Consider the following 19,753-nt stretch of genomic DNA (forward strand, 5'->3'; position numbering starts at 1 on the left):
TGTGTGTGTGTGTGTGTGTGTGTGTGTGTGTGTGTCAGGCATATGTTAGACATTACCCAGTGTCCTCCATTATGCATCCAGTCCACGTCTCAACACAACCACATTCCTCTGCAAACAGGAAACAGAAAAAAAACACAGAAAGAGAGAGAGATAAAATAAATAAAACAAAGTCAGCATTGATCAGTGGATTTAGCACCTGATTTCCAAAGCTTTCACGAAGAATTCATCACTTTATTTTCCACTGACATCCTCACAATCTCCTATCAAGCTAGCCCCATTTTGAGACAATAAAAAGAATCTCTCTGATGGTTGAGCTTCCAGTCTTCAAACATGGCAGCTGTTAGACTCTGACTTTGCCTCATTAAGCACTGTGATAAAAATATGATCTTAAAACGAATGGCATAAATCATTCTTGAGCATGACTCATTTAGTCTACTTTTGGACCACTTTTTTCAAGACAATCGGCGCATCTCTCCATCTGTCACTCCTGGCACAGATAAGAGTTGACAAGAAACACTGTGGTCCAGTCAAAAAGCAACTTTTTGTTTTATAGGAGCCATATACTATTTTAATTGCCTGAAGATTTAAGTGTCTAGACCTCAAATCTAAGACAACCCCACTTGTCCAAATATAAATTACAGAAAAATGTTCCGTCTTATATCTAAGCTATTAAGGTACTTATAGTAGGTTGCTTTAATGTAACTGAGATATTTTGAACTGTGTGATTCGGTTAACACAAAACATTACCACAATGTTATTATCCGATTCCTACTTATGCCTGAAGGTATACAGCCATGCCAGACAACAGTTTGTAAGATCTGCAGTCAATACTATTGAGGCTGTATAAATTCCTGATGCTCAAAGCATTGAAAAAGGACATCTGAAAAATTCACATGTCTGAATAATCAGGTAAAACCACAGATCTCTCTGCGGACAGTTTTACTGAGAACTATTTTCTACCAAACATTTAAAAACTGGGAAAAAGATCATCAGAAGTCTCTGTTTCTATCTGCATGGTAACTCAAAACCTCAGCAAATTGCATTACATTCTCTTAAAATAAGTGCATTCATCTTTAGTGATACAAGAGCTAGATGTAATTTAGAATTGGATGGAGTCTACTGGACAGCATTCATCTCAAGCAAACAACTGAACAACAATATGTATATATATATATATTTTTTTTTTAATGAGACAAAAGTGCTAGCATAAAAGGGCGTTGAGGTGTTTATCAGCCTGGGCAGTGACTCTGCTGTCCTAATTTAATTGGGAATAGAGAAGAGCCTTAACTGAGATGAGTGACCACAGGGTCCTCTAAAACAAAAAAAAGTTTACAAAAATCTATCTGCATGGTTAAATACAACAAGGGGTAAACAGAAAAGTTTATTTTTGTCATTTGAGCAATCTGAACGTTTGCTGGCTTTGAATAGCCTGACCATCCCTAATTCACCTACACTAGCTGTGGGATAACAACGTGTGTTTCATGTATACTTCTCTTGGATGCCGGGTCCCACTGCATGCCCAGGTTCTGAGCCAGGCTCTGGGATAAGGACCCTGCCATGGACATGCTGGTGCCATACTGTGGACAGAGCAGAGACAAGGGATTATTCTCCTGCAGTCACACACTCTGTGATTCGTGTACAGATCAATGCTAGAAGTTAGTAAATCTGACCTCATTGACCCCTACTCCACGGCTCACAGAACACATGCCTCCAAAGTATGCCGCGCTGCTTCTGCGGTAGTGGAAGGTCACATTTCTACAGCAATGACAGAAGACGTGAACAACAAACAACATCATAGAGAATTATATGATTCAGAAAGTCAGCCAAACCCTAACCCCATTACTTGACATAAATATTCACTCTGGAAATCATAATACCATTTCAAATACATGCAGCTGTAGCTATACAGTATGTACATTGAGTGCAGGTGTGATGAGAGCACCATGAACTTACAAAGACATACAGAGTGAAGGTCAAACCATAGATCAGGCTGCATCAAAATGATATCAAACTAAGATCTTGGTTAGTTATTTAAAGCAATGCAATGGTACACAGTAGAAATGAAGTGCAACAATAGAAAAAAACACTCTTCTGGAAAGCACCTAATTCACTTATAACTTCGGTTATGCAACAGTAATAACAAAATTAACTTTAACATAGATGGATGGTTAAATAGTACTTGGACAAAGACTTTTCCATATTATTCATTACGCTTGATATTTGAATTTTATTTGATTATTTCAAACAAAATACATGTCCATCACAGATTTTTCTGTGATGGACATAGACTTGATTGAAAAAAAATTCAAAAGAATCCCGAAATACTGAAAATAAAGCTTAACATTAGATAACAATGAAAGATTCTCCACATTAATAAAGAAATGCACCAAATTACCATGGAAACAGATTTTGTTTAAATAAAGAACTTACGAGATGAGGTGCACAGCATCGGCATGGTGCTTGATGCTCTGTTGCCGGTACTTGGAGAAATCCCGCAGCATTTCCAGCGGCCTCACGCTGATGGGGATCTGATCCTTGTCTGTCCAGATCTCCACAGCAACGAGCACCACACGTGTATGTAGTTGCTCTTTGAAGATCTGTCATTGAAGCGTGCAGTGAATGGGAGGAATAAAGAAAGACAGAGAGAGAGAGCGAAAAAGCAGAGAGAGACAGAAGCAACAGTACAGGGAGAGGAGAACAACACTGGGTGTAAATTTGAATCTGTACTTCCTGAGGAGGATGGACGAGGGGATGAGGCACACTGGGATAAAGGAGGAACAAAGTAGTGTTAATGCACATGACGAGAAAACACCAGCACAATACTTTAGGACTAACGATAAGACAACTACGGGGCCGAATCAGGGTTAGAAATGAACTCCATTATGACACATGAGGAGGTCTTCAGCTGTGCTGAATAATATATCACTGGGCTCACACTTTAAGGACAGGGAGTCACCATTTTCTCAATGCCTCTGTGTTGTACTGTATGCCCCTATGCTACATATAGTCTACCTTATCATGGGTGAAATGTTATATCTCAGCCTTCAAACAACAAGAAACAAGAGTCTACAGCCATAGTAGCCACTCTGTAAGGTTGTACATAAGCACAGCGGAGCTTTGAGCTAAATGATAACATCATCATCATGAAAAAATGTTTACTATGTTAACCATCTCAATTCAGTATATTAGCCAGCTAAACAAAACAAACATACCCAAATTGTTGTCTTGTTGCTGCTGGAGGCGCTAGAGGAAAATCTGTCATTGGGATGAATTATTTGGGGAAAATCTGTACCAAAATTTGTGTCAATCTATCTTGTAAATGTAGAGATTTTGTACTGGACAAGTGAGAAATTTGACCTGCTGGTGACGCTATATGAAAAAGGATTCATCCTCTGGGGACTGTTTTAACAAAATTCTGAAATTGATCTATATAAAATATAAACTACACATTTCTCAAAAAAAGTTTACTCACAGCATCCACAAGATTCACCACAGACTTGGCAAAATTCCTCGTGTGCTGCTTAGTTTTATATCGTTTATACTGCAGGAACAAAGAAACAGAACAAAGGCATAGATAAACTGTAGTGATTTGATGGCGCTCACTCAATATAGCATTCTACAGTCAATGGCCCTGCTCCCTCTTGTGGAGAAAAAGCAGAGTAGGTCTGAAATGTAAATTAGTTTTCTGATGTATACGAGAAACTACCAGTTATACAGTATGAAAGTGAAAGCAGGCACTTATTATTGTTGTTGCTTTCAATGACAACACATACCATACTGTGGTCACTGACAATCATGATCTCCAAATACTTCATTTCCTCAAATATACTGCGAGGCATCTGCAAAATAAAAACCATCACCAATTATCGGGTAGTGGAGTTTTTCCTTTGAACAGTATATTTTGAAAACTTTGACCATGTACACTATTACAAAGTTACTCATTGTATAACAAATCAAGGGTGGGTGAACTAAAGTTTGCTACATTACTTAGGGAGGGACTTACTGCTCGCTTTTTCCTGCGCTTCAGCCAGGACAAGTCATCCAGCTCTGAGAAGAACTGCTCCTCTTCCTCAACTGCCAACACACACAAGGAAAGTGACACTTGAACACACATATTCTTTATTTACAACTGAGTATGCCTCTGTCATGAGTTCCAGTCCACAGATATGTTTTTCTTTTTTCCACAGCATATCCAAAATCGTTTCCCTGTATTTTCCATGAAGCACTGTGTTTAAGAATATATGCTAGACTAGAGAAGACATTACACTTGGCAAAATGGTAGAAGTGGCAGCAACACAACATTTTATGCTTATAACACTGTAAAAATAATTCCAGTTAATTCCCAAGTTGTTTTCCATTTCTGACTAATCAAAACTACATATAATTAAATGTTTACGCCTAATGGTTTTCATGACCACTGAACATATGTAACGGGAAGGTGAAGAAAGGGGCAAGAGAGGTGTGGCGATGGTCAGACGTAGAGGACTGATGGAGAAGTTATGTAAGATGATGGATGACAGTGATGGAAATACTTACCCTGTTCCTGTGAATCATTGTTCCCGCGAAGGGTGGCTGTTCTTCTTAGTTTATGAGGCCTTGCAGCTGTATCCTAAATGGGTGAGGCAAACTTGTGTTAAAAGATTGTTGTTTTGACACATTGAATAAACAGACAAGGTCTACGTGTTAATTAGTGAGCTTTAGATGTTCTGTTAGGCACAGGCACTTTTTTTTTTTTGGATAGACCAAGGCTACCTGTTTCCCTCTGCTTTCAGTGTTTATGCCAAGCTAAGCTAAGCAGCTGCTGGCTGTAGCTTCATATTTACAGAAATTAGAGATGTATGGATCTCCTCATCTAACTCTCGGCAAGAAAGTGGATAAGCATATATCCCAAAATGTCTACCTATTCCAGTTTCAAACTGTTTTTCATATCATGATGCATACTGAAATCATAAATATCCTTGTACTGATTTCTTTTTTTTTTCTCTTTGTATCCCTCATTGCAACCATATCTCCCAGCCCTAATACTAAGACTAACAAATAACAATAAAAAAAACAATAAACATTCAGCTATAAAATCTAGTAAACATTTAAACAATGTCATAATTGAGTAGTCTAGAAGACAGGGTAATGTACTTAATTACATGTTCACTTTGGCAATAAGGTTGTTTCATCGCCTTCCTTTAAAAAAAGGAATTTCCTTGGAGTGATTAGGATATCCTCAGCTGATAATGTAAACAGCAGTAAGCAGCAAGGGGAGTTGTGCATGGAGGTGACCCTACATGAGTAGCGAGGCAAAACCTGTGTGTGTGATACGTATTTGGGTTCACTGCGACAGGAATAACTTACGATGGAATGAGTCTGTTGTAAGGGCTCAATTAGATACATATAGAGTCCATCGTCAAACATCCCGCTGCCAAGCAGAGAGAGAAGAAAAGGGAGAGAAGGCAGTCAATATTGAGTCAATAGGAGCAGAGATGAGTGTATCCACAGATATTCTGAACGTGGTGAGGATTACCAACAACTCTGCTGTTCACTTACTGCAGCCCGTTGCAGGTAGATAAGGCCACATGGGAGTTATCGCTCCCTCTCACCTGGCCATGGTAGTAACAGTGTTCACCGCCCTGAGGGAAGAAGACAAAGTGCTAATGCAGCATCACAGCAAATCCCAGCCATAACTAAAGCAACACTGCTGGCAACACAACACACAAAACTGTCTATACGTGGAATGTGTCATATTTTTTTTAACTTAATTATCATGTGTTAGAATTTTCTAACATCTCAGAGGAGGTAACAGCTTGTCTCACAGATGCCAGTTTGGTATATCTGCAATGCATTTCTGCAGGGTGTCTGTGCAGTGAAGATTTGCAATTAATACAAAGCAAGGTGGGTCCTGGCACTATCTGTGACTCAGCTGTCAGATCCAGAGGACATTGTGCCCCCCCCCCACACACACACACACACACACCACCCCTCCACTTCACCCATCCTACGCTGCACTGATACTGCAGAGGGCTTTCTCAACCTTGTCACGTGACCAGAGCTCCAGCAGGAGGCTGCAGGAGAGCAAAACCCTGCTGATTCAGCTACAGTATGCCCAGCCCTCTGCCTGAATCAGCAGCAGCAGCAGCAGCAGCAGCAGCAGAAACCATCTCTCATTCCTAACCTGTTTTCTTCCCCATCTCTCTATCTTCTCTTTGCTTCTGCTCTCTAAAAATCATCTATCTATCTATCTCCTGAACATTTGGTCCTTTTCTTCGTCAGCTAAGAAGATTTAAACTGATTTACAGGAAATCAACACTCACATCCTTTCCTACCTGGCCTCTTTCCAAAAGTTGAAACAAAACATCTTGTGCCTTTTCCTTCAACAACAACATGCATGACTGTATAAACTAAAAAAAGGAGGGCACATTGTACCATCTGAAGGAAACACACAAGCAGACTCCACCATGAGAAGAAAGATGTGTATTGTAGCATCTAAAAACAACTAGAAAGGACGTTACCTTTGACAGAACAGGTTTGCCTCCTTCATAGTGGATCTCAACATAATCTGAAGACAGCAAGTCACTGTAAAAACAAACATTGCAGTTGGTCAGAGTGGAAGTATGTGATGCAGCTCTGACTCACATATTGTGGTTTTAAACTAGCGGCGAGCACTGCTTTGGTTGGCGTTTAAACAAGAACACTCATCACTACTCCGCCTGGATTAGCTTGCACAAACACTCCCATGGCATCTCAAACGTGCAGTGGGAGAAAATATGATGCAATTATCCTGAGGATAATTAATCATCACAGGCAGAACCTGCAAAAACAAAACTGCATTTAAAAACTTAAAAAGATCTTTCTGTAAATAAATACAGTCATAACAAGAAAAGTAGTGCTTAAGTTGTCGAAGTGATAGAATACCGAAAACAATCATCTGAAGCTATATTTCACCAGTGGTTCTTCCTCAAATCTTCCTAAATTAGACCACTGGTTGAGAAACAGCACACATGACAGGAACAGAAACAAGTAACTTTGTCTGAAAGCTGCCAATAAACCCTAATGTGATAAATGATTGTGAGGCCTAGGCTTCACCTTGAACACAATGGTCCTCACGGCAGTTCCCGCTGTCTGAGTCAGCGCCCCTCATACACACTCAATCTGTTAGCTGACAGCTGACTTCAAGAACCTGCGATTTCTGCCACAATGGCGCTTTTTCCCCCCTGAGTAACCTTGCAAATCAGAAACATCCTCCTCTCCATGGACATCTAGTAGCATTGCAGCACAGAAAAAACAGAAAAAAGGATGGAAGTGATGAATCTGTCTTGTGACACCGGCAGTGTGACATTTTTGAGTGATGCTGAGCGGCATGTGGGCAGGAAGTGCACCATTATGAGAGGAGAGTTGAGGCATGTGCGGCATCTGTGAGAGATTCCTGGGTGAGGGGCTATTTATAGCTTGACAAATGAGGCAGGGCGAGGAGAGTGGGGTCACACTGGAGTGTATTGGTGTTTAGTATGAGTGTGTCTGTGAGTAGTGGGCAGCATTGCAGACGTGGAATGTATCAAGATGTGTGTGTGTGCGTGTTTAAATGTCGGTGAGAGCTGTGAGAGTGTGTAAAGACCATGAGATGGGAGTCCTGCCCCGAGGTCCACAGGAGACAGAGTGCCACAATGCAGCAGCAACAGCAGCAGCAGCAGCACGGAAGCAAGACAGAGGCGAGGCAGATACGGAGGACCAAAAAACTGCAGGTTTTTATGTCTAGCACCAGATCAAACGCAGTTCTGAAACTGGTAGCTTTGATGTAATCTGCTCTGGGTCTAAATAAACGGCGATGCTCTGAACAAGGGTCAGCAGCACTAAAAATATTTACTTTTCTTATTCACGTATCTCAACATACAATACATCTTAACTAAAAAACATCTTTTCAATGGTGAAAAACTACTTTGCTTTGCAGTCCAATGTACAAAAAGAGGTGAGCAGATAAAGTAGCATCCATTGGTAGGTTGCAGACCTATCTATATTTAGATCAGTACTGTCGCAGCTACAACACCAAGCAGAATTCAAACCCCTGTTCTCACACACAAAAAAAATGGCACACACTGAAGTTAGCTCATGTGTCTCACAGATAACCTACAGTACAAGCAAACAGCTGCGAATCAAGGTCACACTTTTATGCCTCTCTACTGCTGCATTAAAATGTTGCTGTTGTATTATGTGGCGACTCCTGAACGTCTCACAATGTACAGGACGACACTTGTTAAACATGATGTACCAGTCGTGTCCATCTTCCTGGACGTGTATGTTCAATTCCTCCTTCATCTGCCTCTGTACTACCTAACATACACTACAAACAACATGTGTACATATACATATACACATACAAGTGTGACAAAATATTTGACTGTGTACATTTGCACAATAAGACACATACAACTGCTGAAATATTCACTTTGTAGGTTTCTACAGTGGCACTGAAATGATGCCCACACTACTGTAAAGATGGGAAAGCATCCAGAGTTATTCCACTTCATTACTGTGTGTCAACAGCTGTCAACGAAAGAAAAATGTCCTCAACTGACCTGATAAAGCTTTCCATAATACGTTTTTGTGATAAAATTACCCACAAAGTAGATTTGAATGGTAGTGTCTCATGATATAAAACTAACAATAACCAAGGTTTATGACACGTCCTGTGTGGTGGCTCTGTTTTTTTGTTTTGCATTGTTAGACAGAAAAGCAGCAGGCTGATAACCGGAGACACCAGCACATAGACTAAATATACAATCACGGAAATGTGTGAGTCTAACAGCACTCACTTATGCAGACAATATCAAATTACAATATTTTACTACAGAATCCAGCTTTTAATCACATTAAGGGGCCAGAAATTAAATCAGCATAGGTCCTTGTACGTGTGTGCATTAAGCCATCACATATAGACTGGCTACTTTGTGAAGGAAGTACATTAATATCATTGAGTGTCTGGAGTCTACGAATGGGACAGTGATCACAGACCACAGGATAACTGCCCCTTGGCTAATTTTAACGCAAACCAATTAAACCTCATTAAAGATAGAGATTGTTTGTTTTTTCAAATAATTTTGCTAAATGTTGTCTTTGGCAACAGATTGCTCTTAGCACTTGGGAGATTCTGGAAACCGGCACGCTGACATATTCAATTACACTTTCCCTGATTACATTATCTTCGACTGATGCTGCATCAATCATTGATTTGACATTATTATAGAACATATCATTTACAAACAAACAGTCATCTACCTACGAGAATCACAGGTGTTGTCATCTTGGGTTTCCAGCTATGACACGTATTGCTTGCTCATAGAACCGGTACCTTGCACAGACAAATTCAAGGCGGTTTGTGGTCATTTTGATGCCTCAGGCCAGATTTCCACCGTCGACTATGAGGGCTTTGATAGTCAAAGTCATAGTCAAACAATGTCATGATGTTCTAGATAAATTCATCCCTGTTCTGCACTCACTCAACTCCTGAGTCTCACACTGGTTTTGATGATGTTTGGGATATGATGTTAACTTGGAACAAAGAGCAAGCTCTTTTTATACATGACTCCAATATTCTGATTGATGCACAGGTATCATGAGGATCTGTGTTTTACTTACTGATCATGTTTTTTGTGTCTTTCTCCAAAACAATGTTTATTTTAATTCTGTGCTTGTTAAACTTGTCCTACAATATACAGCTTACAGTGCATATTTAGCTTACATTAGACCTATATTTAGTAAAACTAAATAGCCCTGTATTAAGAATTAAAACCCCAGATGTCCATGTGGATCTGTTGTGGCAGGAATGTTTGAACAAGGTTTACACAGCTTCTATTTAACACCCGGATGACGTTCTGCAATTGTCAGCCATCGGCACATTACTGTCAACATGACCTTGACAGCAGAAACTGAACAAACAAATCACTCTCACTGTAAGTTCAACCAAGTCTAGAAGTTTGATAAGATTTCCCATAAATGTGGCTATTGTGATTCTAACTTTGCACTTTTTGTAGAAATTCAGGGACACAAGATATCTCGGCAAGCTACACAAGCTTCCTACAACTTTTCAAATAAACATGATTTTTACATGAGCCATTTCAAAATCTTGTTGCTGAGTCTGACTGAAAGTAAACATAGACAGTAGCCCCCTGTAACAGCCATTACGGCTAACTGCATAGGAATCTACATCTGGAGTTTTCCTCTAATGACCACAGTGGCTGACCATCTTTAAAATCAGTCATTTCAGCTTAATTACATCAGATGAGAGGGACTTACTTGTTCAATGCTAGATCCAGAACGAATCTGGAGCCAAATGCCTCCAACTGGAAACTGGCTTGAGCGAGGTGGACTGCCTGAAAGGGAGAAAAGAGTAGTCACTGCAGATGATGGCAAGCAGAAGATAGATTAAAGCCATCTAAGAGCCAAAATCCAGTTTCCACATTATCTACAGCACAAATAACAGAAGTGGTGGATAAATGGCAGATCGTAAAGTACAGTGGGTACACTGGAAGACTGGTTGCTGTGGTATCATTCCAGTTAAAGCCTGTCTGTTAGTGTGCTTTGTATCTTTGCTTTGTCTGACACTGTGCAGTAAAATGACATTAAAGACAAGGTTAAGGTTTAACACAAGCCATTGTATGGACATCAAACTTCCAAGCCTTGACCACACAGCCTGCTATTAAGTGTCCAAATACTCCTGCTATTGATCACAATTGTATTTCTATGACATAAATTCTCACCATATGCCAGTATCAATCACCCTCATCCATCCCTCTTCGATGCTTACCTGGCCCTCTGTGGCTTGGTTTTTGACCCGTGTGTCCAGGTCATGGTAGGTACTTTCTGACTCCTCATTTAGGTAGTAGATCAGACGCGAGGGGTATGTGATCACATGCTCTGCTGCATGGTGTGTGCTGTTGTCTGTGGCAGGTGCTGCAGTTGCCTGTTGCTTCAGCAGTGTTGGCACTGCGTCCCACTCAACCTTGTCCGCTACTCCTTGAGAAACTGAGAATTCCCACCACACAGACATGAAAAACCCGCATCCACACACATACACAGACTCACACAGATTTCATCCTTTATTCATGAAACACATTGATAATACTGAGTTAAGTAGCTACAGCTTCATTGCAATTCTTCAGGACACAGTTCAGTAACATTAGTTACATGCCAATGGTGTACTGACCACCACATATGGCAGTTAAGCTTATTTAAATACAGAATATAAATTGCTTAATTTCATTGAGAGGTACTTTTGACATGCTTATTGTCAAAGTGAAAAACTCTGCAGGAGACGGATAAATGCAGTGTGCATTATGCAATACTAATCCAAATAGCCTCACACAACAACAGCACATAATATCACATATGCACATGATTGGAAAAGTGTCCCAGTGATGTTAATTTACATGTTGTAATGATACATAATAAAGAGTGCTATTTTTACAAGCTGAACAAAAGATACTGAGATGCTGTAGGCTGCCTCATGCACCATCACGCTGAAGACGCTGCATATTAAATATAAAAATTTCCTATTTTGGGACGGGAGGTTGGGCACGATGCTGTGCACCTGCAGTAGCCTACATTGTCAGATATTATTTTAGCCAAACAGAAAGTGAAAGGTGTATTTCATTTGATGAAAGTGACAAAATAAAAGCCAGCAGGCGATTGCAATACGTACCGGATGACGCTAGCGATGGATGAAGCCAAGGCGAAAGGATGCTGACGAGCAAAGTGGCCAGAAATATCAAATGCATGATTCATATTTAATAACTGAAATATCTCAATATCAACACATCAACGCAGTGAACAGCTTGCGGCCCATTGTGGCGTGCCGTGCAGGGGGGGTTTCTTCATGGATCCAGGAGGCACCGGGATGCTGCAGTAGCGGCTGAGGATGAGGAGGCGGGGGGGGGGGGGCAAAAAGAAGGCGGTGGCCATGCAGCTACTGGAAGTCCACCGGCAGACTCCTCCTCGGTGAGCGCAAATATGTCCCCTCCCTCCTGGAAAGCAGGAAGCCCGTGCAGGTGACTTCAAAGGCATGGGCTGGATCAACCCGACACAAACAGGAAATGACCCGGTGACACTGACACTGATGGTCAAAACATGTATTAATTCAGCACAGAACACTGGGATTTTTTCTTTTTAGAAAAATAAACAAATATTAAACCAAATAGTATGGCTAAGTGTTTTAATAACCACACTACAAAGTCAAAATGCAGTAGGCTTCATATTTGGTAAAAGTTTTTGTTAAGACCAGAATTTGACTTTTTGACATTTGTCTCATCATATCAGTAGTATTATACCATAGAAATGTATCCTATAATTAATGTGAAAACAACATGTAGAATTCCGTTGCACAGCTCTGCCACAGCCACTTAAAACAAGAGCGCTATATCAAGTCATTAAGCTAGCTGGGGAGATAACCACTGCAAGCCATAAAGCTCAATGTACTTTTTTCCCTGAGCTCTTTTCTTGAGACATCTTGGTGATTATGTTTGTTGTCATGCACAACTAATGGGGCAGAAGCTAAATCTCACAATGAAGAGGAAAGGGTTAAACGAGCTTGGCTAAAAGGAAGTCTAGCTTAGCAGAGTAGCAGTAGCTGCCCTCTTGGTTTTTTACTCTGTCATGGAAACTGTATATTGCTGGTGAGAGATTAAGCAAATAATTGAGTTACAACAAACGGTTGTCTTTAAAGAATTTATTAATAAAGAAAGAATAAACAGAGAAATACTAAAACAGAAATACAGCTGGTCCAGAGACCTGCCGCCTAGGGCAGCTTCGGCATCTGGCCCAGAGTAAAGGGATGCATAATCATTTACACAGTCTAGGTTTCTATGTTTTGGGGAACAGAGATCCTCTCCCGGACTTGAATGAACATTCAAGGAGAGGAGAGGAACAGCAAGGAAAACACTAAAACAATATCACAGCTCTGACCTAAACCCTACATACTGTATGTGGATAGACTAACATAATGAGTGTGATAAAGAAAAATTTAATAATGAAAAACAATAAATTTAACAACAACAACAATAATAACAATGACAATAATAATAATAATAATAATAATAATAATAGAAGAACACGCATAAAAGACTAGATGTAGGGAAAAAAAAATTCTGCCATTACAGAATTCATGTGATTCGGTTTACCTAAGTTGCCTTACAATGCATAAAATGAAGGCATAACCTTGTTATCTTTTGTAGGTATTCTTGATGACATTTAAGAGTCTGTCATTTGGAAAACCATTTTAAAATGGTGATGACTCATTCTGCACTTGTTGTATTAATTCAGCATCCAATGCAAAGATTTCTTAAAATAATGCTGCTGAAGCACAGTGTTTCTGAGACTTGGCCCCATTGAATAGCGTACAAAAACATCTTTTTTCCCTGATTTTGGTGAAACTGGATCATATTTGATGGAGAAATATTAGAAATATGAAGAAAATAAATTCTAGTTTTCTCTGAGTTTTCTGGTGGACAGATAGCTTTACTTGTTGAAACCTGGAGTTAGTTAACAGCCAACTAGCAGCTGTTATTGGCTCAGTTAGCAAGCACTGGTCAAATTAGCTCACTTCGCCCATACTGGGAGTTCAGAGCACCGGGGGAGTGTTTTTGTTTACCATAGACTGTATGAAGGTGTTTACACCTTTACTCAAGCACTGGAGGTGTTCAGGCCAGGGGCGGGGGGACCAGCAGGGAAAGATGGCGGGGTGCAGCGCCTGATTGGGGACAGGTGTCGTGCCGAAAAGTGATCGTCTGCCGAAAAGTGATTGCCGTCTGCTGGAGCTATATTGCCCAGTCTCTTCAATCACTTTCTGGCAAGTGAAATATCTTACTGCATTTTTGGGGTTGTATTGGCCATTTAAAGGTATTTTAAGAGGTAAAAAAGTACTAGGTGAGCTATAATCTGTCAAATATAACTCTGAATGAAATCAACTAATTTCAGGGCAGAAATAACCTTTCAGTCAATAACAAAAGGCTTCAATCATTTTCTGGCAAGTGAAATACTGCATTTTAAGAGTTGTATTGGCCATTTAAAGGTATTATAACAGGTAAAAAAGAGTGGATTGGTTGGTAGGCCTACACAGCAAGTAAAATAATGCAGTCATAAGGATAATTGCAAAATTGTCTTCATTTTATATCTAAGTTGGCAGTAAGTCATGTTAATTAGGCTACAGCCCGTTTTCCAAATATAAACAAAGATATTACACATAGGCCTACCAAACATCAGTTTTCGGCACGACTCCGCTGACTGTAGCCTGTCTGTAGCCTGTCTGTAGCCTGTCTGTAGCCTGTCTGTAGCCTATCTGTAGCCTGTCTGTAGCCTGTCTGTAGCCTATCTGTAGCCTGTCTGTAGCCTATCTGTAGCCTGTCTGTAGCCTGTCTGTAGCCTGTCTGTAGCCTGTCTGTTGCCTATCTGTAGCCTGTCTGTAGCCTATCTGTAGCCTGTCTGTAGCCTATCTGTAGCCTATCTGTAGCCTATCTGTAGCCTGTCTGTAGCCTATCTGTAGCCTGTCTGTAGCCTATCTGTAGCCTGTCTGTAGCCTATCTGTAGCCTATCTGTAGCCTGTCTGTAGCCTGTCTGTAGCCTGTCTGTAGCCTGTCTGTAGCCTATCTGTAGCCTATCTGTAGCCTGTCTGTAGCCTGTCTGTAGCCTGTCTGTAGCCTGTCTGTAGCCTGTCTGTAGCCTATCTGTAGCCTATCTGTAGCCTGTCTGTAGCCTGTCTATAGCCTGTCTGTAGCCTATCTGTAGCCTGTCTGTAGCCTGTCTGTAGCCTGTCTGTAGCCTGTCTGTAGCCTATCTGTAGCCTGTCTGTAACCTGTCTGTAGCCTGTCTGCCACTATCTGTGGCTGGTTAGCTCGGTCGGTTAACTTAGCTGTGCTTCTATTAGCTAACTCAGCCCCGGGGTGCCAAGAGCCAAACCCAACAAGAAAACCACCTCGGTACTGTATTTCTAGTGGTCAAACTGGACTTTGTCGGTCTCAGAGTCTGTGCTCGGCCCCGGTCCAGCTGCTCTGTAAACTCACTGAAAGCAGGACCCACTCTGCACAGAGTCTGCATGACGGGGTGGGTGGGCGTAACGTTAACACACTTATGGTGCTACTGCCGACTGTAAACGCCAATCAGTGTCTGCGACACATCCCTCCCCAGCTATGTGTTTTTACAGAAACACGTACATCTACTGTTTATTCAAAAAAACATATGGAGGCAAATAGCATCACGTTTTCTGTTTCATGGAAACTTTCTGCTTAAAGTAATTCCTATGAATAATCCCCGATTTATCAAAATGTACCTGTAATCTGATTACGTCTTTATTTTCCCTACTGTAACGGAATACAGTTACTTTTGTTTGGTATCCTGATAATGTAACGCCGTCACATGTAACCCGTTACTCCGCAACCCTGTATATATTATGATAGAAGAACAGACACATGCTGTAGCCTACTCACTGTGAATATTTGGGAAGTATATCGATTTGTCAATAGGCCTTTTTTCTCAGCAGACATTTTGACTTGTCATAGCGGGAAAAAAAGCACAGGTGTTTGTAATAACGTTAACGATGGTCATGACTAGTGTGACAGTGAGCCAGCAAGCACAACAGCAGGACAACACTGTAGCAGCTAAATGGATTTCAGCCATCATTATTTTAATTATTCACACCTGTGTATTTCCTACTGTGACATATCAAATTGTCTTCCATTAAAAAAGCTATATAGTACATCAGGCCAATTTTGACCTATTGATCATAGTCTTATAGGAGGTCTAGTTATCCACCTCAGACAGCCTACAGTATACTGCTCCTTGGCAGTGTCATCAGGATGGCATTCATTTTCACACTTTCCCTGATGTAGACTGTGATGTAGACATTTACGATTTAGGCAGAAAACACAGCTGTATTTCATGCATGAACCACTCATTACATTCATATTAGACACCTCTGCAGCAGGGGCTTTACTTTTAGTGGAGTCTGAGTTTGGGAGTTATACTTCTAACTTGTTCATTTTTAACATAAAGTGTTACAAACTGGGGTATGACATTTTTGAAGTCATGGCAAATTTACCAGGTGGACAGGGTCTAATAAAGGAAAGGCTAGTAGCCTACATTGCATTATGGGAAGTGTAGGATAATGCATTTTCTCATACAAGATAGGTTAACTCTCCATATTATACATATCCATGTAGCCTATATAGGATTTACAAAGTTGTTTTAGCAAAGTAAAACCTGTGAAGTGAAGCCTGGCCAAAAATAAATGAGTACAAATGTACAAGGTGCTAAACAAAGGGGTTTTACGCCTTGTAAAAGGAAAACAAATGCAGAAGCAGAAGTCGGATGACAGCCCTTGGTTAGCCCTACCCACAGACTGAAGCATAATGCGCTTTTTAGGAAAAAATCTAGTGTGTCAACAAAAAAATCTGCAACATTCAAAAACCTTTCTGTTTATTCGCCGAGGGGGGAAAGCGTGCGCCGGGGGCTTTTACCCTGCTGTTATGAAAAGCAGCCGCAGCTCCTCTGAATGAAAGCATTCTTCATTCCGTGCGGGTGACCAATAACTTTTCTTCATTCTGTGGTCCATGTTTGACGCGTCAGCCGGGCGCGCCCACGGCACGTCCCGACTCCTCTGTAGCAAGATTAAGTGTAGTTTAGATGGACAACACATGCAGCAGAAAGAGGTTTGCAGGCAAATGGGAAGTCACGTACAAGGCCCAGCAAAAACGGAGCTAAAAGGCTACGTTAGCAGTCTCTCTCACCCTGGAGCTGACGGAGTTTTTATCTTCTTTATGGTGAGCGATGCACTTTTTCCCTCAAAGTAAAAAGAACTTCATGTTTATACTAATGGTTTGCCAATAGTTTGTATGTGGCGCTAAATGTAGGCTTCTATTAACTGTAACTTCTTATTAGATAAGTAAGATAGATTATTTGTATAAACGACAATGTCTTTATTGTTTTTAAGTAGGCCTAGATGTAGCCTAGTTCTTATTTTTACAGGATAGGTTCTACTTATTTTTAATTTGTTGATTACACTGATTGTGCTTTCAGCGTTTTGTCCATTTAGTTTCTAGTCTTTTTATCATTATTATAATTATATTATTATTATTTATTGTCCGGTCCAATGGTAGTCTGTCCAGTAAATGTGCCTTTTTCTCTTTGAGATTTAGGTGCCAGTCCTATTGTTATTGTTGTTCTATTTATTGGCTTGACATTGTATAAAAAGAAGTTTCACTGTTGTTTACTGTGATATTAATAGGCCTATCTACATTAGCTTTCTAATACTTAAATATTGCAGTGTTTTGTTCATGCTCTTCAATGATGGTAGTATTTTTAACAAATGTTTATAATGCTTTGGTAGTTTAAGACCTTCTTTTCATTATATTGTTTACTTACAGGCTATAAATGAATGCATTTGTAATGTGCAATAAAAACACGAGTGTGACTCATGTAAGACCACAACATCGCGGTAAATTTGTTTTTAATCTGCTTGAGTAAAGGTTTTGTGACTATAGGCCCCATTCTGTCCTTGTGATGATACAAACACTGGTGATATGTGAAAAGAACCTTTTACCCAGGTGCTTGGTAGGTGATAACCTTGGACAAGATTAACAATGAAATACACAATTGCTTTTTTATCATACAGAGATTAAAATTGTTCCTATTTGTGTATAAATTGTGTAACAATAAAGTATTTTCCAGTTCTTCTGTGTTTACTTACAGAACAAACAAAATGAATCATGCTAAGAGGGCTCTTTCTGCCTCATCTGTGGGGCATCTCACTGTCCACACTGTTGAAATGGATGTTGACACTATGTTCCAGGGTAACTCAGGACACACCCAGTGCTAACTTGAACGCAGGAATTGAATGATCGGAAAGAGGGACAGGGCAGCAACTGGATCCTTCTGGAAAACACCCCAGCACAATCACACGTGAGGTGAGAACATGTGTTACAGGCTGATTATAACGTGGTTACGGATCATCTTAAAGGAATGCATCTTGTCATGAGCTTTCCGTCCCACAGATAACTTCACCACTGAGGTTACATCATTGGCAACAATGGGTGACTCCAGTGAGGACTATGGAAACTACACCTATGAATACTACATGGAGTACGGCGACTTGGAGGAACTTAAAGTAGATCGCAGGCAGACTGAAACTACACACATTATCTCAGTGGTCATCTATATTATTTCTTTTGTGCTTGGTCTGATTGGAAATGGAACGGTTATATGGGTGACAGCGTTTAAAAGCAAAAAGACTGTCAACAGTGTTTGGTTGCTCAATCTAGCCATTGCAGACTTTGTCTTTGTGCTTTTTCTACCCTTCTACATTGATTACATACTACGGGACTTCCACTGGGACTTTGGTGTGGCCATGTGTAAGATTAACTCATTTGTGTCTGTGATGAACATGTATGCCAGTGTGCTCTTTCTCACAGTGCTCAGTGTGGACAGATATGTTTCTCTGGTTCACCTCAACTGGTCTCAGAGGTATCGCAGTGTAGAGAGAGCCTGGTTTGTATGTGGCTGGATATGGGTGCTAGCTGCCGCCCTGAGCTGTCCTGTGCTGATTTTTCGTGACATCATGCACTTACATGACAAGGTGGTGTGCTTTAACAACTTCCACGCACAGGACGGGCATACTGCAGCCATGAGACACATTATAATAGTGGCCATTCGTACCACCGTGGGCTTCCTTTTGCCTTTTACTGCTATATGTGTGACGGGCATACTTCTGACAATCAAAGTGAATCAATCTGGGGGGGCAGTCCGGCTGTCTGGGTTCTCCAAAACAGTCTCTGCAGTAATTCTAGCCTTCTTTTTATGCTGGGCACCTTTTCATACTTTTAGCTTGATGGAGTTGTTCATACATTCCTCATTACACCTTCACAACATACTGAAAGCTGGCTTTCCTCTCGCCACCAGCTTAGGCTTTTTTAACAGCTGCATTAACCCCATGCTTTATATGCTCCTGAGCAAAAACGTGCGTCATATCCTGAAGCGTGCATGCCTGGACATAACTAAGAGATCCCTGAGAGAGCTCAGCCAGTCAATCTCTGCCACTGAGGTGGAGTCTGTGCCAGGAGTTCACCAGGACAGTGTCCCAGAGGTGCCTGTCGCGTCATCAACTCTGTGATAACAACCATCCTCAGACTGTAGTAGTTGAAAAACACGAGGTTAAGACTGGCTATTAGTTTAGCGTCAATGTGGAGGATTATGTTTTACAGTATTTTCTTTCATTTTATAGAACTAGGAAAACATGGACAGATTACTCAGTAATGAAAGTAATTGTTAGTTGCAGCCTTATATCAAATGTATCTATATGTATTTACTTAATTTTTTTTATTGTTGTACTCTTGAAGCATGACATCTTTGGTTCATATTTTTATAGTTTTATAATGGCTGCTAGTCGCCTATTAATGTATTGTATTATTTTTTTACAAGTTGAGAGTTGTATTAGTTTTATTCTAATATATTCCAAGTAAATAGCCTATATGTTAATAAATGTCTTCTTCTGAAGTACTGTACTTTGTTTTATGTACACACACATTAGATTTCCAGGGGAATTTACAAAGGGCTAGTAAGTATACACTAGCCTGGCGTAAATCCAGATGTGAATATAATTCCACTTCCTGAGTGTCTGTTTACAAATTCCGCCGTTTCCTGTTATTTATTCCTGACTTGTAAGGATTATGTCAGGAGTGTGACTTTCCAGTGGTAGAAATAACTTACATTTACTCAAGTTAAGTTTATT

The 19,753-nt window shown here is 40.4% G+C and overlaps 2 protein-coding genes across 3 annotated transcripts in view; one reads left to right on the forward strand and one right to left on the reverse strand.

Moving 5' to 3' along the window:
- Nucleotides 1-11,893, reverse strand: part of LOC123974149 (disintegrin and metalloproteinase domain-containing protein 23) — a 69,977-nt gene extending 58,084 nt beyond the window's left edge. For both annotated transcript variants that reach the window (XM_046054615.1, XM_046054614.1), the window contains exons 1-14: nucleotides 11,684-11,893; nucleotides 10,790-11,007; nucleotides 10,279-10,355; nucleotides 6,501-6,564; nucleotides 5,539-5,621; nucleotides 5,347-5,410; nucleotides 4,537-4,609; nucleotides 4,004-4,074; nucleotides 3,774-3,839; nucleotides 3,473-3,541; nucleotides 2,431-2,597; nucleotides 1,671-1,755; nucleotides 1,490-1,577; nucleotides 57-108 (exon numbers count right to left, since the gene is read on the reverse strand). In XM_046054615.1, coding sequence (XP_045910571.1) covers nucleotides 57-108; nucleotides 1,490-1,577; nucleotides 1,671-1,755; nucleotides 2,431-2,597; nucleotides 3,473-3,541; nucleotides 3,774-3,839; nucleotides 4,004-4,074; nucleotides 4,537-4,609; nucleotides 5,347-5,410; nucleotides 5,539-5,621; nucleotides 6,501-6,564; nucleotides 10,279-10,355; nucleotides 10,790-11,007; nucleotides 11,684-11,759 — 1,253 coding nt within the window. In that variant the 5' untranslated portion in view covers nucleotides 11,760-11,893. The remainder of the gene's footprint in view (nucleotides 1-56; nucleotides 109-1,489; nucleotides 1,578-1,670; nucleotides 1,756-2,430; nucleotides 2,598-3,472; nucleotides 3,542-3,773; nucleotides 3,840-4,003; nucleotides 4,075-4,536; nucleotides 4,610-5,346; nucleotides 5,411-5,538; nucleotides 5,622-6,500; nucleotides 6,565-10,278; nucleotides 10,356-10,789; nucleotides 11,008-11,683) is intronic.
- Nucleotides 11,894-16,596: 4,703 nt separating this feature from the next.
- cmklr2 (chemerin chemokine-like receptor 2) lies at nucleotides 16,597-19,518 on the forward strand. Its single transcript, XM_046054616.1, has 3 exons — nucleotides 16,597-16,790; nucleotides 17,819-17,933; nucleotides 18,021-19,518. Exon 3 carries the CDS (start codon nucleotides 18,056-18,058, stop codon nucleotides 19,133-19,135), a length of 1,080 nt encoding a protein of 359 aa, XP_045910572.1. The 5' UTR covers nucleotides 16,597-16,790; nucleotides 17,819-17,933; nucleotides 18,021-18,055; the 3' UTR covers nucleotides 19,136-19,518.
- Nucleotides 19,519-19,753: the final 235 nt, after the last annotated feature.

Source organism: Micropterus dolomieu, linkage group LG07, assembly GCF_021292245.1.
Source record: "Micropterus dolomieu isolate WLL.071019.BEF.003 ecotype Adirondacks linkage group LG07, ASM2129224v1, whole genome shotgun sequence".
Classification (NCBI taxonomy): domain Eukaryota; kingdom Metazoa; phylum Chordata; class Actinopteri; order Centrarchiformes; family Centrarchidae; genus Micropterus; species Micropterus dolomieu.

Excerpts from the sequence above, each read along its gene's own strand:
- cmklr2 (XM_046054616.1), top strand. The coding sequence starts at position 18,056 with ATGGGTGACTCCAGTGAGGACTATGGAAACTACACCTATGAATACTAC.